Source organism: Rhinolophus hipposideros (assembly GCF_964194185.1).
Source record: "Rhinolophus hipposideros genome assembly, chromosome: 12".
Classification (NCBI taxonomy): Eukaryota; Metazoa; Chordata; class Mammalia; order Chiroptera; family Rhinolophidae; genus Rhinolophus; species Rhinolophus hipposideros.
In genome coordinates this window covers 61,714,090-61,729,780 of record NC_138058.1, presented here as the reverse complement: position 1 = coordinate 61,729,780, position 15,691 = coordinate 61,714,090, and the positions used below count along the sequence as shown (strand labels likewise).

At 37.1% G+C, this 15,691-nt stretch overlaps 1 protein-coding gene across 13 annotated transcripts in view; it reads right to left on the bottom strand.

The window, feature by feature from the left end:
• Positions 1-15,691, bottom strand: part of ITSN2 (intersectin 2) — a 122,218-nt gene that overhangs the window by 91,423 nt on the left and 15,104 nt on the right. For 7 of the 13 annotated variants that reach the window (XM_081069455.1, XM_081069446.1, XM_081069453.1 and 4 more), the window contains exon 2: positions 5,770-5,833. In XM_081069455.1, the coding sequence (XP_080925581.1) occupies positions 5,770-5,800 (31 nt within the window). In that variant the 5' untranslated portion in view covers positions 5,801-5,833. Of the gene's footprint in view, positions 1-3,749; positions 3,852-5,769; positions 5,834-15,691 lie in introns of all 13 variants that reach the window. The other 6 variants (XM_081069449.1, XM_081069450.1, XM_081069444.1 and 3 more) reach the window with 1 other exon arrangement.

Sequence of the window (15,691 nt, the reverse complement as noted above, 5' to 3'; positions counted from 1 at the left end):
CACACTTTCTAAATAAAGAAATACCACACACATAGTAAGAAACCTACTTGGTTTATCAGTTTATATAAAATAAATTAATTAACCTGTTATGATTTCTGTGACTCGGAAGGCAAGTCGTGTGGCTTGACTGACTTACTACTATGACTTTGGAAAAATGACGATGACGATAACGACGACGATGACAATGATCAATGACAATAAAATGGATGACAATGATGGAAGCAGCTCACCTTTACTGAGCCCTGTCTTTCAGGGACTTTATATATAGGAACTCATTGACTCCCACTAGCACCTTATCAATCAGGTACTATTAGTGTCCTCATTTTACAAGTGAGGACACGAAAACCCGTGATGGTAAAGTAACTTGCTCGAAGTCACACAACTAGTAAGTGGCAGAGCTGAGAACCCAGGGAGCCTAAACCTTGCACTACACTGTCTCCCAGGGTATATGGATAAGGTGCTCACGTCCTCTGTATCTTAGTTGCCTGCTCTAAGAACTAGGAAGATCATCTAACTCCACAGGGTTGTTGTAAAGATTACCTGAAATTTGTAATATGGCTACACTAAAATTGCACTAAATACAATTTTCCATCTATTAAGTTGGCAAACTGATAAAGCTAACATCAAAGAAGCTTAGCATATGTCAGGCACTTTTCTAAGAGCTTTATATTCATTGTTTCTATTCTAAGTTTCACAAGAATTCTATTACTATCACTGTTTTCAGAGGAGGAAACAGAGGCATGGAGAGATTAATAATTTGCACAAGGTAACAAAGTTGATAAATGTTAATTAAAGGCAGGATTAGACCAATGTAGGCTTAATTAGAGTCTTAAACTATCTGCCTTGACGATAATTAAAGGACTCACTAATATATTGTCAGTTGATTTCAACAAAGACTTGAAGATATTTCCATGGGGAAAAATAGTCTTTTCAACAAATAGTGTTGGAAGAACTGCACATACATATGAAAAATAAAAAGAACCTGAACCTTGTGCCATATACAAAAATGAACTCTAAATGGATCATAGAACTAAATGTAAGAGCTAAACTAAGAAACTTCTTGAAGAAAAAAATCTTTGTGACTGCATTAGCCAATGACTTTTAGGACACAAACAGCACAAACCATTAAAATTTCTTGATAAATTGGACTTCACTGAAATCTATAACTTCTGGTCTCTTAAAGACAGTGTTAAGCAAATAAAAAGATAAGCTACAGACTGGAATAAAATATTTGCAAAATATATTAATAATGGACATATGTCCAACATATATGAATAACTATTCAACTCAATAAGACAAAGTTCTCCCCTAAAAAATGGGCAAGATTTGAATAGACACATTGAAGATATACGGAGAGCAAATAAGCGTATGATAAGATGTTCAGTATCACTGATCATCAGGGAAATGCATATTAAAACCACAATAAGACATCATTACATGCCTATCAGAAGTATGAAATTTTAAAAAGCTGTGAGCAAAGATGCTGAGCAACTGAAATTCTCATGCTTTGCTGGTGGGAAAGCAAAATGAGATAATCTGAAAACCAGTTGGTCATTTCTTATGAAGTTAAATATACATTTACCATATACCCCAGCAATAAGCTCTTGTGTACCCAAGAGAAATGAAAACCTATTTCCAGATAAAAAAATCTGTCCTCTGATGCTTATAGCAGATTTAGACATTATATCCAAAGTTCTAAAACCTGGAAATAACCCTAATGTCTTCTGCAGATTAATGGATAAAGAAATTGTGGTTCACATTTATATAATGGACTACTACTCAGCAATAAAAGAGAAAGATATATGCAACAACATATATGAATGAATCTCAAAAGTATTTTGTTAAGTGAAAGCCACAAAGACACAAAATGAAAAGGCTACCTATTGTGTATTTCCTTTATATGACATTGTATGTAGTATTTCATTTATACGAAATGGAAAAGGCAAAACTATAGAGACAGAAATCTGATCAGTGGTTGCCAGTGGCTAAGGGTAAAGGGGCACCAGGGAACCTTTTAGGTGATGGAAATGTTATATCCTGTTTTACATGACTGTATACATTTGTCAAAACTCGTCAAACTGGATACTTAAAAAGGCTGAATTATACCTAAATAAACCCAACTTAAAAATAAAACCAAACAAAAACATAAAGCATCTAATACACGCCTGCCACATAGAGGGTGCTCAATAAATTAGTTTTCTTACTCAACTCAACCCCAGGGAACAATATAATTAAGAAGCCAGAGCATTAAAATCCTTCTCAGGCTCTTCCCCTTCTGGTAAAGGTACTCTTACCAGAAAATACTGACAGTGAGGCTTTTTTAGTCAGAAACCATAAGGCTATTTTAAGCCTGGATAGTCTGGTTAGGGAGGCTTGAGCTGCTCTAATGCACATCGCTGCATATCCCCAGGCAGTGACAGATTGCTGTCCTAAGACTACAAAGAATTCTGTTGCATCAAAAGCACTGCCGCTCAATCTTGATCACATTTTAACATTTTCTGATGTACTAGTATCTCCTCACCTTTCCCTGGCTACCTGTCTTCATAGTGGCTAACCAACCTAGCAGTAACCTGATAATGTTGACTGCTTAGTTCCTCAGGATGCCAACCAGCAACCTTGACACCTTCACATACATTCATTCAACAAACATTTATGGGGCAACAGTGTGTGTAAGGACTAGGGGTACAAAGATGAATAAAATGAACCCCTTAAAGGAACTCACAGACTTTCTAATATTTAAGGGACTCCACTAGCCAAAAGAATCACATGCAATAATCGTGATTAAATATCAGGATTAATGTAACTTACAGAATAAAAATGTTCTAAAGCATTATGATAAGGAATCAATTTTAAGTAGTGTACAAATATTTATCAAATCTGGACTCCTCATATTAAAACACAAGATATTAATGCACTAAGAATTTTACAGAAAAGAAAAATTACACAGAAATAAGAAAACTATGAAATACATATCATTCAGAGCCAATTTTAAAATAGTTGATCTAATTCTGGCTTTCTTATTTAGAACATATATAACAGAACCTTTTAAAGAGACAATGGTTTATTATTTTGGACTTCAAGTTAAACATCTCCCAATGTTAGTCTGTATTAACATACTTTTGAATGAGCATGATTCAGACATGTTATATTCACTTGTATATAAAATGAAATGATATCAAAAAATCTTCAGTGGTATATTTTTCAAGTTCAAAATAACAGTCAAATAATATGTGTTGAACCAGTACTAACTCAAATTTCTACAACACAACTGGAATACTTGTCGAGACAGAACTAAAGCTTCAGTTGTGGGGACTTGAATATACACGCTTGAGTTGTCACAAATGAAGTACAACACTAATTCTACAGGCCCAGCTTAACACAAATTTCTTGATTACACCGCTGAAAAGAGTAATGAGATCTAAAATTCTAAAAAGGTAATAAAGCTCTAAAATAAAATGGCATTTCTTTTCCGTCCTAGAGCCGTTAGCTCTTCCTGTTCTCTCCTTCCTCCTCTCCTTTTCCAGGTTTTGGATACAGCCAAAATGTCATGGGCTTCAGAAGGTCTTACTCGTGTCACCAGGCTTCAAACCTGCAGTTCTGAGGCTGAAACAAGCTACACTGCCCTACAATATCACCTGTTAGCAACACGTCTGTGAAGCGGCCTGTTGCCTATCACCTGACTGCTCACAGATCATACTCTCTGTACTTACAATTTCATTGAGTTTTTGAAAAGCAGAAAGCAAACCTACCATGATTAAAGAAAGCTTTGGCAAGGATGATCCTGCTGGTGCAGAAGACACCAGAAGTAGAGTCACAAGTGGAAAAATACGATGAACTGATCTTTTTTAGCTCTGTTAAGGAGATGAGAAGTGAAGCATCAAAGGGACTAAGAAAAGAAGATCTGTTCAACAAAACTTTCTGAGATGATGTAAATGTTCTACATCTACACTGTCCAATACAGTAGCCACTAACCACATCAGGGTTGCTGTGTGACTGAGGAACTGAATTTTTAATTTTATTTCATTTTTATTAATTGAAATTGAAATTGAAATAGCCACATGTAGCTGGTGGCTACTATATTAGCACAGTTCTGTAAGAAACAAAGAAGTCTAAAAAGTCTGTGGTTAGTTTCAGGATGATGATGAAGACACGGCAAAATTTGAGGGATATGTCGGAAGCACTTCAACAAACAGCTTGGTCTAGGGCACTTAAGAGACAAATTCCAATAGTACTGGGCTTTTAAAAAACTAGCATAATCTATAACTGAGGGGATACCAGAGGAGCCAACACTGCTTGTGAAGGTTTTGTGCTGTACGTGGATGTTTCTCTCAATAAAATCTTTAACCCTGAATGGGGCTTAAGTTAGATATATACACGATTATCTTCAACCGTTAGCTATTTTATAAACTAAGGAGATTACCACAGTTTACATTTGCTATCAATTCTTCAGAAGTTTAAAAAAATTTCTATCTCTATCCCTATATATTACTACTCCTAAATTAACTGTCCAACATTTTGGACAATTATTCAAGTAATCATTTTTTGGGTATTGAACGTTTCATTTGTTTCCAATTTTATTATTTTACATATAATGCAATGAGCCACAAAGTGATACATAAATGTTTAGGAAAAGGAAGAAACAAAATGAAGAAAGACCGGGCAGGTACAGTAAGCCCTCATTTAGGTAAGTCACCCAGGTGAATCATCGATACATTCTTGGAAACTGACTTTCAGCAAAACGACGTGTAATGAAACCAGTGTTACCACCGGCTAATTAATATAAAAAAGAGTTAAGTTCCTACAGGTCACAAAAATGTCATCAAAATTCTAAATAGAGATGCAAATCACATCTAATATTAAACACTGAAATAAATGTTGAGTATGCATACATTTAAGAAAGAGGAATAAAAGCAAGTAAGAGAATTCTTTTCTAACTTGCTTATTCAAATTCAGGGTTGTGGGCTGCGGAGCCCATCTGGCAACTCAGGGCACAAGGCAGCACCCATCCTGGACGGGGTGCCCTCCCATCACAGGGCCACTCACACACCCACCCACAATGGGACAATTTACACACCAATTCACCTCACGTGTATGTCTTTAAGATGTGGGAGGACACCGGAGGCCCTGAAAAAACCCCCACAGACATGGGGAGAATGTGCAAACGCCAATTAATTCTAAATGACACACAGTAGCTTAATACTAAGGGCGGTTAATTTGTACTTGGGAAATGAATTAAAACTAGAATCAGAAAAAAAAGCTTTAAAAACTTTTTATTATTGAAGTTAAACATTTTCTTTTAAAATGCTTCCTATTAAACAATTACATGTGTTGACATACGTAATCCTTTATAAAAGGAAAACAAATTTTTATTATATTACTAAATGAATCTTTATTGGCCTAATCAGTTTTTAACCATCCCATCAAAAACAACTTTAATATTCTTCACCTTATAGCACTTCTCGTCCTCCAGTTTTATACACCCAACACGACATAGCTTTAAGTTACCCTTAACTGCTCTAAGGCAAGCACACATTCCAGATGACACTGCAGCAAACATGCTTATACTGAGTTGCGGGATTTACTGCATAATATTCTAATAGAAGCTATATGCAGCATTTTGAAATAAACTACTCAAATATTTTCAACAAAAATACTTTAAGTTTTGCATTTATAAGCTTGAGGGAAAATATATAAGAGAATATTTTATAACCTCTACAAAAAAGAAATCCCATAACCTCTTTATCTTGCCACAAGCACAAGGCTGCTTACCGTTCATAGCTGTGGGAAACTGAGCCATCATGGTCCTGAATTTTCCTTGCTAGCTCTCAGCCATCTGCAACATAAAACATTGTGCCATTAATAATACAACAAGGGCAGATCACAGCTTAGTGCACTCGCTAAGCAGAGGGAATGTCTGCCCTCTTCAGCTCACACTCCCAACAGAAAACAATGCAGAGCTTCTGCTGCTGCTGAATAGGCAGAATTTACATTTGGGGAAGGGTAAGAGATTTTGTGGATAATGGTTCTGCCTTTGAAATGGAACCATGTAAAAGAAAAACAGTCACATATTTATTAGCAAATACTGAATAAAGAAACCCTTGGTATGAACCAATTTTGTAGAAGCTAATCTGCGAAAGGAGAAAGTTGCTTTATGTAGGCAAAATTTATTTCATATAAAACTGTATAAGGTAATGCACAATAACAATGAAACCCATAATACTCTTCTTTTAAAAAAAATCCCCAAAGAAAATATCCAAAACAAATGTAACACAGCTATTTAATCAAGTTCTACAGATTTATAAAACTGGTCTAAAAGTAATTATTAAAACATATATCTTTATTTAAACATAATTAATTTTGCTGAGCAAGTGCTCTGCACTTGAAGAGAAGGAAATTTGGAAATTTATCAGCTCTGGGTTTAAATCCCAACTCTGCTATTTTCCTAGCTGTAACCATGGAAGAGTTATTTAAAAGTTTTGAGTCTCAGATTCCTCATCTGTAAAAATACTTTGCCAGAGTATTTTTAAAAGTATTAAACAAAATCCCATACACTGCCTGAGACATACTGGGTTTTCAATAAATGGCTTTCTGGGTGTCCAGGAAGGGAGAGCGCAATATAATTTTGAACCCTTAACTCATTATTTTACTATAAATAAATTCAAAATTTGTTCCTTGAATCTCAAGGGTAGAACCAGTTAGGGAGAGAGAAGACATAGCAAATGTATAGTAATGTACTTAGTAATTAAAACCATGGATTGTAACATGGCAGAAAAACACTACTATATTAAAAGCACTCAGTAGTTCATCTATTTAACCAAATCATTGAAATACTAATAATTTTAGAAACCCGAGGGAAAATGTTTGTATAAGCCATGTGAACAAAGAAAGCAGAAAGAGCTGCCCATCATGGCTGATGGTGTCACCCGAAGGCCTGCCTGATGAGCTGCCAGGTAGTGTTGACAAGGTACCATATCTTAGTGAATTCAGTGTACTTAAGGAGAAATATGACTAACCAGCATAATCACTAAAAGTGAGTCCCACAAACAAAAAACTGGTATATAAATCCAATTTGTTGATTTACAACAAGAAATTTAAGAGCCAACAGAACAAACAGCAGCTTTTCTTCCTATAAAGCCAACTATCAGCCACTAAGTTTTGACCAGATTGTTGTGTGGTGAGCAAAGGGACTTAATTGCGATTAGAATGCTTAATGGTATCAGGCAGCAACAGTCTGATACATTTATCTATGCCACAGAGATAAGCAAGAACTAGGCAACAGGGATGGGCAAACCTCCAATAATGGTTTCCTTTGTCTGTCTGTTTTTTTCTTTTTTTATGTTTTGTTGTTGTTTTTCTTTTCCCAATAACGTTTTGAATAGTACTGCCAATTTTACTCTTTTGACTCCCAGCTTTTTTATGTGACCACTGTACACCATCCTCTCAAAGTGCACATTCTTTAGATGTTAGTAAGCTTTACTGCAATTGAACTTTAAACCTGTTACCCCACTTACAGTTCACCTCTCGCTGTGCACTTCTCAGGTAGGAGGAAATTTCACCCATGCACAAATAGGCTTGTTTCACTTCTTTCTCAAAAGGTAATGTGAACAGTGGAGGGGTGGTCAAAAACTCCTTGAGCAGGTGTTGCGTTGAGCTTTAAACGGTGAGTAAGAATTAGTTATAATTGTACTGTTAAGAACCTTGGACTTGAACGTGGAGCTGACAAGGAGTTTTAAAAGGTTTTAAGAAGAGGGACAGATTTCACTTAAGACGATTAATTGTGAAGGGCAAGCCTGAAGCAGGGAGATCGGTTAGGGAAGAGATGAGAACAGTATCTGGTACGTGATCTAGAACAGTGGCAGCACAAAGAGAGGATGGGATGAACTGGAGAAACAATGAATGGTTTCAAACAGGCAGAACTCAGGGACTGTTTAGATGTAAAGGATTATGGAGTAAAATAAATCAGAGACAACTCCCAGAATTACAGTTTGTGAGACTGGGTGAATTGTGATGTCTCCAGCTAAAAAAACTGAATACAGAAGGAAGTCTTATAAATCAAGTTATGACTACAACTTCCTCAAATATAAAAATTCTACAAACAAGCATAACATTTTTACTTCCCCAATTTTAAATTATCATCAGTAATGTTAAACCAAAATAAGCTATATGTCTGCAAAGAAACTATTTACTTACAGACAGGCAGTAGCAAGAGCCCCTATTTTATTAGGTCTCTGTAACTGAGAGAGTCTCTGTAACTGGGAGAAAATCCTCCAAAAGTATTACCTATGATGCATTCTATAACTGCATAAAAACATGTGAATTACAAAAATAGGTTGGAGAGAAAGCAGACTTACAAAAGACATAAGGAATAGGATCCCACAGCCACAAAGCCTTAATTAGTTAGATCTAAGACTAAAACTTACAGAACATCTCTCTAGGACCTTTGGTGAGTCCTCATGTATTCTGTAAATACCACAGAATGCTACATAATAGATGCTTAATAATCACAAGTATAATCCTGAAATAAAACCAAAGAATAAATCAAATAACATAATGGGCAGGGAGGGCAACTCTCTTCAGTGAAGCTGAAGGTTCTGGTATTACAGAACCTTCTTCACCTGGTACATGGGACTTAGCCACCTAGGCATGCATGTACTATATTATAACATGGATACATGTATGTATATATATAACATCTGATTGACAGTGGTAACATCTGAATGTGGTAACATAACTTGTTGGAACCAACAAGCTTTGAAAGCACACCATTACATATCTGTTATGTTCACATCAACTGTCTCTGTCCTGTTGTAGGATTACATGTTTAACAATTCTACTTATCTACTTGTAAAGTAGTACTTGCAGAGAAATAACAATTGAAAATTTTAAAACTGCAACATACATTTTACTTAAAAAAAACAACTTTTATTTTATGCAATCATAACAGTTACCATTTACGAAGTGCTTAGTTACTACGTGTCATGCTCAATATTCACTGAGAATCTAACATGTCCTACTTTTTATACCGGGAGCTTCAGACACAGGAGCTCATAGACTAGTTTACCAGGTACCAGAGACTGTTAGATACCTTTAGTAATACTAACAATCCTCACAACATCCCTTCAAGGCAGATGATATTGTATTCATGTCACACATGAAGAAACTGAAAGGTTCAATTACTTGCTTAAATTCAGTAAATGATGAAGCCAGCATGCAATTCCAAATCTAATTCTAAAGCCCGTGAACTACCCGTGGGCTTTATCTGCCTCTTCCTCTCTTAAATGGGGATAATAATTAATGATGAGTGGGTTATAGGTTCCTGCAAACAGCAGGTCAACTTAATGTTACTGTATTTGTAGGGGAGAAGAAAAACAAGCCTACAACACATAAGTACATCAATCACATACATAAATTAGGGAGTACTAATTATTTCTTATCTCCTGGTGTAACCCTCTAAGAGAAAGAAAAAGTTAGGCAGCATTTCCCCAGTTACATGGCTGATGCCTGTTTTAGGCACGTGTGCTTGAAGTCAGCCCCCAACAAACACCTCTCTACTCCTTAGAGGGGGTAATGTAATGATGGACAATCTTGGCAGTTTGCAGTTATCATATAATTTAATTATTCTTTTAAGTACCTATGATTTTAGATCATTCATGTGGAGATTTTCCTGTTCCTTATAAATTAATGGAGAACTGGCACTGTTACCTTTTTAGGAACCAAGAAGATATGTGTGGTAGAAAGCAGGCGTAAGACAAAGGAGACCGCTCTGATTTAATACAATCCAAATGGAATTCGGAGAATCCGGGAAATATAGTCACACTGAGGCAGAGAAAAGTAGAAATGCTTGAATAGGAATAGGAAATCTTTCTTCTACAAAGGGTCAATAAGACCCAGAAGGGAAAAAATGTAGCCATTATAAGTAAAAAGTAGCTCAATTAAGGTTGATTTTTTTTTTCGTTTAGAAGCACGGAATTATAGAAGGAAAGAATTACAGTAATTATTTAGTCCAAACCCCTGAATTTTCATGACGTAAAAACTATGCGACTTGTACGAGCTCAGGTAGCTAGCTAGTCAGTAGCAAAACTGGTCCTAGAAACCACACCACTTATGTCTAATGCTCTGTTTTTAAAAGTTTTCCAAATTCTCTGATCATATAACCTGGGAAATTTACTAATTCTACAGATTCTGAGGCCTATTGTGACTCAGAAGGTCATTATGTGAATTAGGGCATGAATCTCCTAAAATGGTCTTGCTGCCCTGAGACCTGTAAAAAAAGTAACAAGCAGAGGCACTTTAAAATGGAGCCATCTCAGAGGAACTGCCTTTGCATGATAGTCTTATGCCTCAAATCTATAGACTATTAAAACAGGGCAAAACAACCTTTGGACTGGGTCCAAAGCAACACTGTACCCCAAAGAACTGCTTGTAAATATCGTCAATACCATAATAACTATGTACAGTGTCAGGCTGGGTACTAGATTTATTGGGGTATCACTTAGTAAGTTATATAAATGTCTAATCACTATGTTGTACACCTGAAACTAATATAATGTTGTATGTCAACTGTAATTGAATTTATTTTTTTAACTTTTAAAAAGAATAACAAAAAAGCAGATATGACTACCGGACTAATGACTATCAGACTGAAAATTAAAAACACTGTTTGGAATTAGCATCGCTATGTTACCTTATTTGCACCAATAGAAATGCCTTCCTTCTATTGATGTAATTGTTCCCCTTCCCTTTCTCATAAATACCTTTTGCCTTTGTCTCCTAATCAGAACACTATTTGTTCTGATAACTGAATCACTGCTTCCCAAATAGCTATTCTTTGATCTCAAATAAATTCCTGTTGCCTCTCATTTGGGCCCTTTATTTTCTGGTTAACAGACCCTTCCACAGAGTTCTGATAACTGAATCACTGCTTCCCAAATAGCTATTCTTTGATCTCAAATAAATTCCTGTTGCCTCTCATTTGGGCCCTTTATTTTCTGGTTAACAGACCCTTCCACAGAGCTACTAGTTTTTTCCAAAACACTCACTAATGCACCTCTTCTTTTTAAATGCCTCAACTGATTAAAAGTTAAAGCCCAAACTTCTTAGTATGAAATATGGCGCCCTTCAGAATCAGCCCAATCTGCTTTACCACATTGGTGTCTAGACACTGCCCTTTGACTCAGATGTCTTAAGTACACCAACCTTTCCCAGAAACAATGATGCTTTTTTTCATTCTCCCATTCCTTCGCAAAGAGCTGTTCCCTCTGTCTCGGTCACCACTTTCTTATCATTCTTCAACGCCCAACTCAAATGTCATCTCTTCTTTGAAAGGCTTCAGTCCTCCCAGAGAGTTTGTCCCTATCTCCTAGGTACGCCCCTGACACTTGTTCATCCCACAATAACTTCATCTATCATACTGTATTCCAATTGCACGTTTCACATGTTTGCCTGTTTACTCGTTACTGGGCACACACCTCTGTATGCCTAGTGCCTAAACCAGATCTTCCTGAGAAAATGCTCAATAAATATTTGCTCAACAAATGAATTGGGTAAATGAATAATATGGTTGGGAGATATGTATATATACATACATATAAAGGAACAAAGCAAAGGAAGCATGGAGAGAAGCAATGTTGGATTGAATAGGTAAAAAAGAAACAGGTAGGAAAGCAGAGCAGGCTCCAAACATTTTCCTTGAAACCGTGTAGGCATCAGAGCTGTGGATTTTAGACTAAATTGTCCCTTGCAACATAGCCCTCCTGTAACTTTTTTTTCCTTTAAACTATACTTTGAGAGAGAAAGGTTTATTTCCCATTGAATTCTGAAGGTTGTATAATGGGATGGGGAGGATGACATGGGTTTTTCAATTACACTTCGAATAATGTTGGTTAAATGTCTGTTAGTTTAAGTAAATTTGACTGGAGGTCTGACATTCAAAAGCAAGACAATCAAGTTCCTGAAGGCATACTTATGTAACTTTCTCCAGTCCCTCCCCTACTCCGCATGCTACACACACAGGGCCAACTCTCCAAACTTGCTGATTAGTTGTGAAAAATGTTCCTCATCTGATTCCCAAGGAAATCAACTTCAGTTCTATGAGAGAATGATTAGAGAAAAATTACACGGAAAATATATACAGAAAATAAAAGGAGAACAATCAGAACAGAGGATGAGAAAAGGGAGAGAAATCAGGATATGGAGTTAAGAAAAGAGTTTCAAGGAGATAATTAATGGCCATATCTGACAAATGTCACAGAAGTCCATACTAAGCCATTAGTTTTGGCAATCTGTTGTGAGTACAGCGACCTGGTTGTAAAAGTCTAATTGTAGTAGATGAGGCCACATATAGCAGGCGAAGTGTAGGTGACTCAAGAATGTTGTTAACAGAAGAGGAAGAAAGGGTGAGAGGAGACCAGAGGCCTGAGCAAAGAGGCAAGGTTATAAGGCGTCACACTTTTTAGATGGGAGAACAAAACTGTTTTTAGAGGAAGAGGGAGAGATTTAATTTCCAAAAGGGAGAAGGAAAGGAGGTGACCTAATGAAAGTCAGCGTCCAGAGAAAGTCAAATCGACACCTCTAGAGTATACAGGTAGAACCGGAACAGACATTTCTGGCTCTGGGAATAAAGGACAAGAAAGGCAGTAAGGATGAATAAAGATACAAAAGTTTGGGAGCAGAAGTATAAACAGTTGAGAAAGTACAGCTTTTCTTTGTAACTCTTCTTTCTCACCTTTCCTTGGTCCCAGACAACAGTCCAAAGGTCTGAAATACTCCTTAATCTCCTGGGCCCTCAGGTACCTAAGCACAAATTTCTCTCCTCTTCAAAGCAAAACAGAGAAGGTCACATGCGAATTGATTCCTATGAATCCACCAGATCTGTGCGTTTCAGCCTGTGTTCAAGTTAACTCATGCCTTACGCATCAAAACATTTATGAAATGAATGAATGTGGGGAGGAAACATTCTAGGCAGAGGTTAACAGTACATGCAAAAGCAGAAAGAAGAGTGTGGTCTGGGAAAACAGGTGGCAGCTTATTCACATGAAATATTAAAGAACTAATGATGCACTTTTTTGTGTGGAGTGGTATATGGGAAACTGTACTATCTGATGAGACAAATGAAGAGTTAATGGGAGCGGGCTTGTGAGCTGGCAGGATGGGACAGGCAAAGAGTTAACAGGAGCGAGCTTGTAGGCTAACAGGAACGAACTTAAACATTAACTGCTTGGCTCTGACTGCCCTGTCTAGCACTGCACCTGCAAGCTGACAAGCACCTTACATTCATCATAGGTGAGCACAGAACAGTTCCCAAACGCAATGGCCACCCCCTGCACACTAACAATCACCCATCATAGATGGGAACAGAACGGTTCCCAACTGCAAAAGCAACCCCCTGCAAGCTGACATGCATCATAGATGGGAACAGGAGAATTCCCAGAAGACAATTGTGACGGCAGCCCCCCAGCAAGCTGACAAGCACCCTACACCCTGCATAGAAAAATGGAAAGCCCCAGCACTCCATCTCATCGGGGCAGCTGTCCTCCATCAGACTCTGCCCTGGCACAACTCCATTTGCCAGTATCTCCTCTTGCCCCTCGGTCTCTATAGCTGTCTCCATCAGACTGCCCTGGCTAACCTCCTGCCAGTATCTCTCTCTTACCCCTCTGTCTCTGCAGCTCTCCCTCTCAGACTGCCCTGGCAAAACTTCTGCCAGTTCCAAACAGAACTCTCTCTCCCTTTTTGACTTTCAATAAATCTTTTCTCTGGATACTCTTGTAGAGTCTCATAAATTCTTTTTACATTCTGTGAATGACCAGGGGTTAATTCTACACCAAGCCACTGTCTGTTCAAATTTTTTGTAAATTTAAAACTGTTCAAAAAAAATTAAGTATATCAATTTTTCTGAAAAAGCAAGTATGACAGAAGTAGAAGGTTTGAGGCAGAGAAAGGTGAAACATGTGCCTCTAAATCTGGCAACATTCATCCAAACAAAATACTCACTTGGTCCACTTATATGAATTTATCTTAAGAAAATAATCCAATGAAGGAAAATACTCATAGAATGCAAAGATGCATTTCACAGTGTCATCAATATTAGAAAAAATATAAGATAATTTATCCAACAGAGAAAATAATAAAACAAAGTTCAAAATACATCTATTACAAATAATTTTAAGGCTACAATAGATAGGTAATATTTATTAAAAAGATACAATATTCTAGAATATGGGTGCAAATATTCAAAATTATATATACCCATGTCATGGATTAGAAGAAAACCTCTTGAGGGGAAAAACTTATCTTTATAAATCCAGCACCTAATAGAGTTTGGCAGAGTAAATGTTCAATATACATTCACTGAATAACAACAATATTCATCACAGTTTTATATATAATAAATAGCAAAAAACTTGAAATGACCTAAACATCTGCAATCAGCAATGTGGCTAACAAGTCATTGTCTATCTACTAGATAAATAACATAGCCATTAAAACTCATGAAAATTATGAAGACAGGAAAAAAAGTCTTCCATTTAATGAGCAGACAAAAACTACACTAAGATCACAACTACGTAAAAATGCTACATGTATATATACACACACACGTGCACATACATATGTATGTGCACGTGTGTGTGCATGTGTATATATATCCTCATTAAAAAGTATTAATATGCTAAAAGAAGTTGACTTAGGTAGGATTGTGAGTGAATTTTTTTTCTCTTCTCTATTTTCCAAGTTTTGTTGTTGTTATTTTTTGGGCTTTTTAATTTTTAATCTCATATAAACCAAAATGTCACATAACCATTTTAATCTCATATACCAAAATGTCAAACAATTAAAAACAGACAAAACTAAGACCTTAGTAATTCAACAAAGAGAAGGCTATCTAGTAAATTTACAAGCTGCTTTTCACAAACCAGAATGCCATCTCTGGGGTATTCTCTCTGATGCCAGTAGAGTGTCCAACAGTTCAATTCAATTCTGACACTAACTACCTGAAGTTATTGCAATCCCCACAGGATAAGCCTCAGGCCCACGAGAATGTCCCCACTTTAGACACGAGTCACAAGTCCTGGGTCATCTTCTGATGAACTGGCTATAAATTGGGGGTTCCGACAACCCCCTCTCCAGGTTTGATCATTTGCTAGAAAAGAATTCAGGAAACCAGTTTACTTCCATTTACTGGTTTAACATAAAGGATACAACTCAGGAACAGCCAAATGGAAGAGGTGCACAGGGAAAGCTATGGTGGGCTTCCAGGCATGCTACCCTCCCAGCACCTCCATGGCGTCACCAATCTGGAGGGCTCCCATAGTTGTTGAGTTTCTATAGCGCTCCATCTCCAGCCACCACCTCTCCTTCCTGGAGTTCCGCTGGCGGGGCTGAAAGTTCCAACTCGCTAATCTCTTGGCCTTTCTGGTTGTGCAGCCTCATCCAGAGGCTTTCTAGAGGTACCACACTAGATCACCTCAGCATAAACTCAGGTGTGACGGACAGGGACTCATTATGAATAAGAAGACAGTCCTACCGGGAAATTCAGAAGGTTTTAGGAGTCTGTGCCAGGAACTGGGGACGAAGATCAAATATATTTTTGCATTATCTTACACCATCCTTTAACCCAACAGTATCACCCAGAGCCTCGCCCTTGCCAATGTTTTAGTCTATAATGAACAACATTAAATAACAAGTCTGTTTT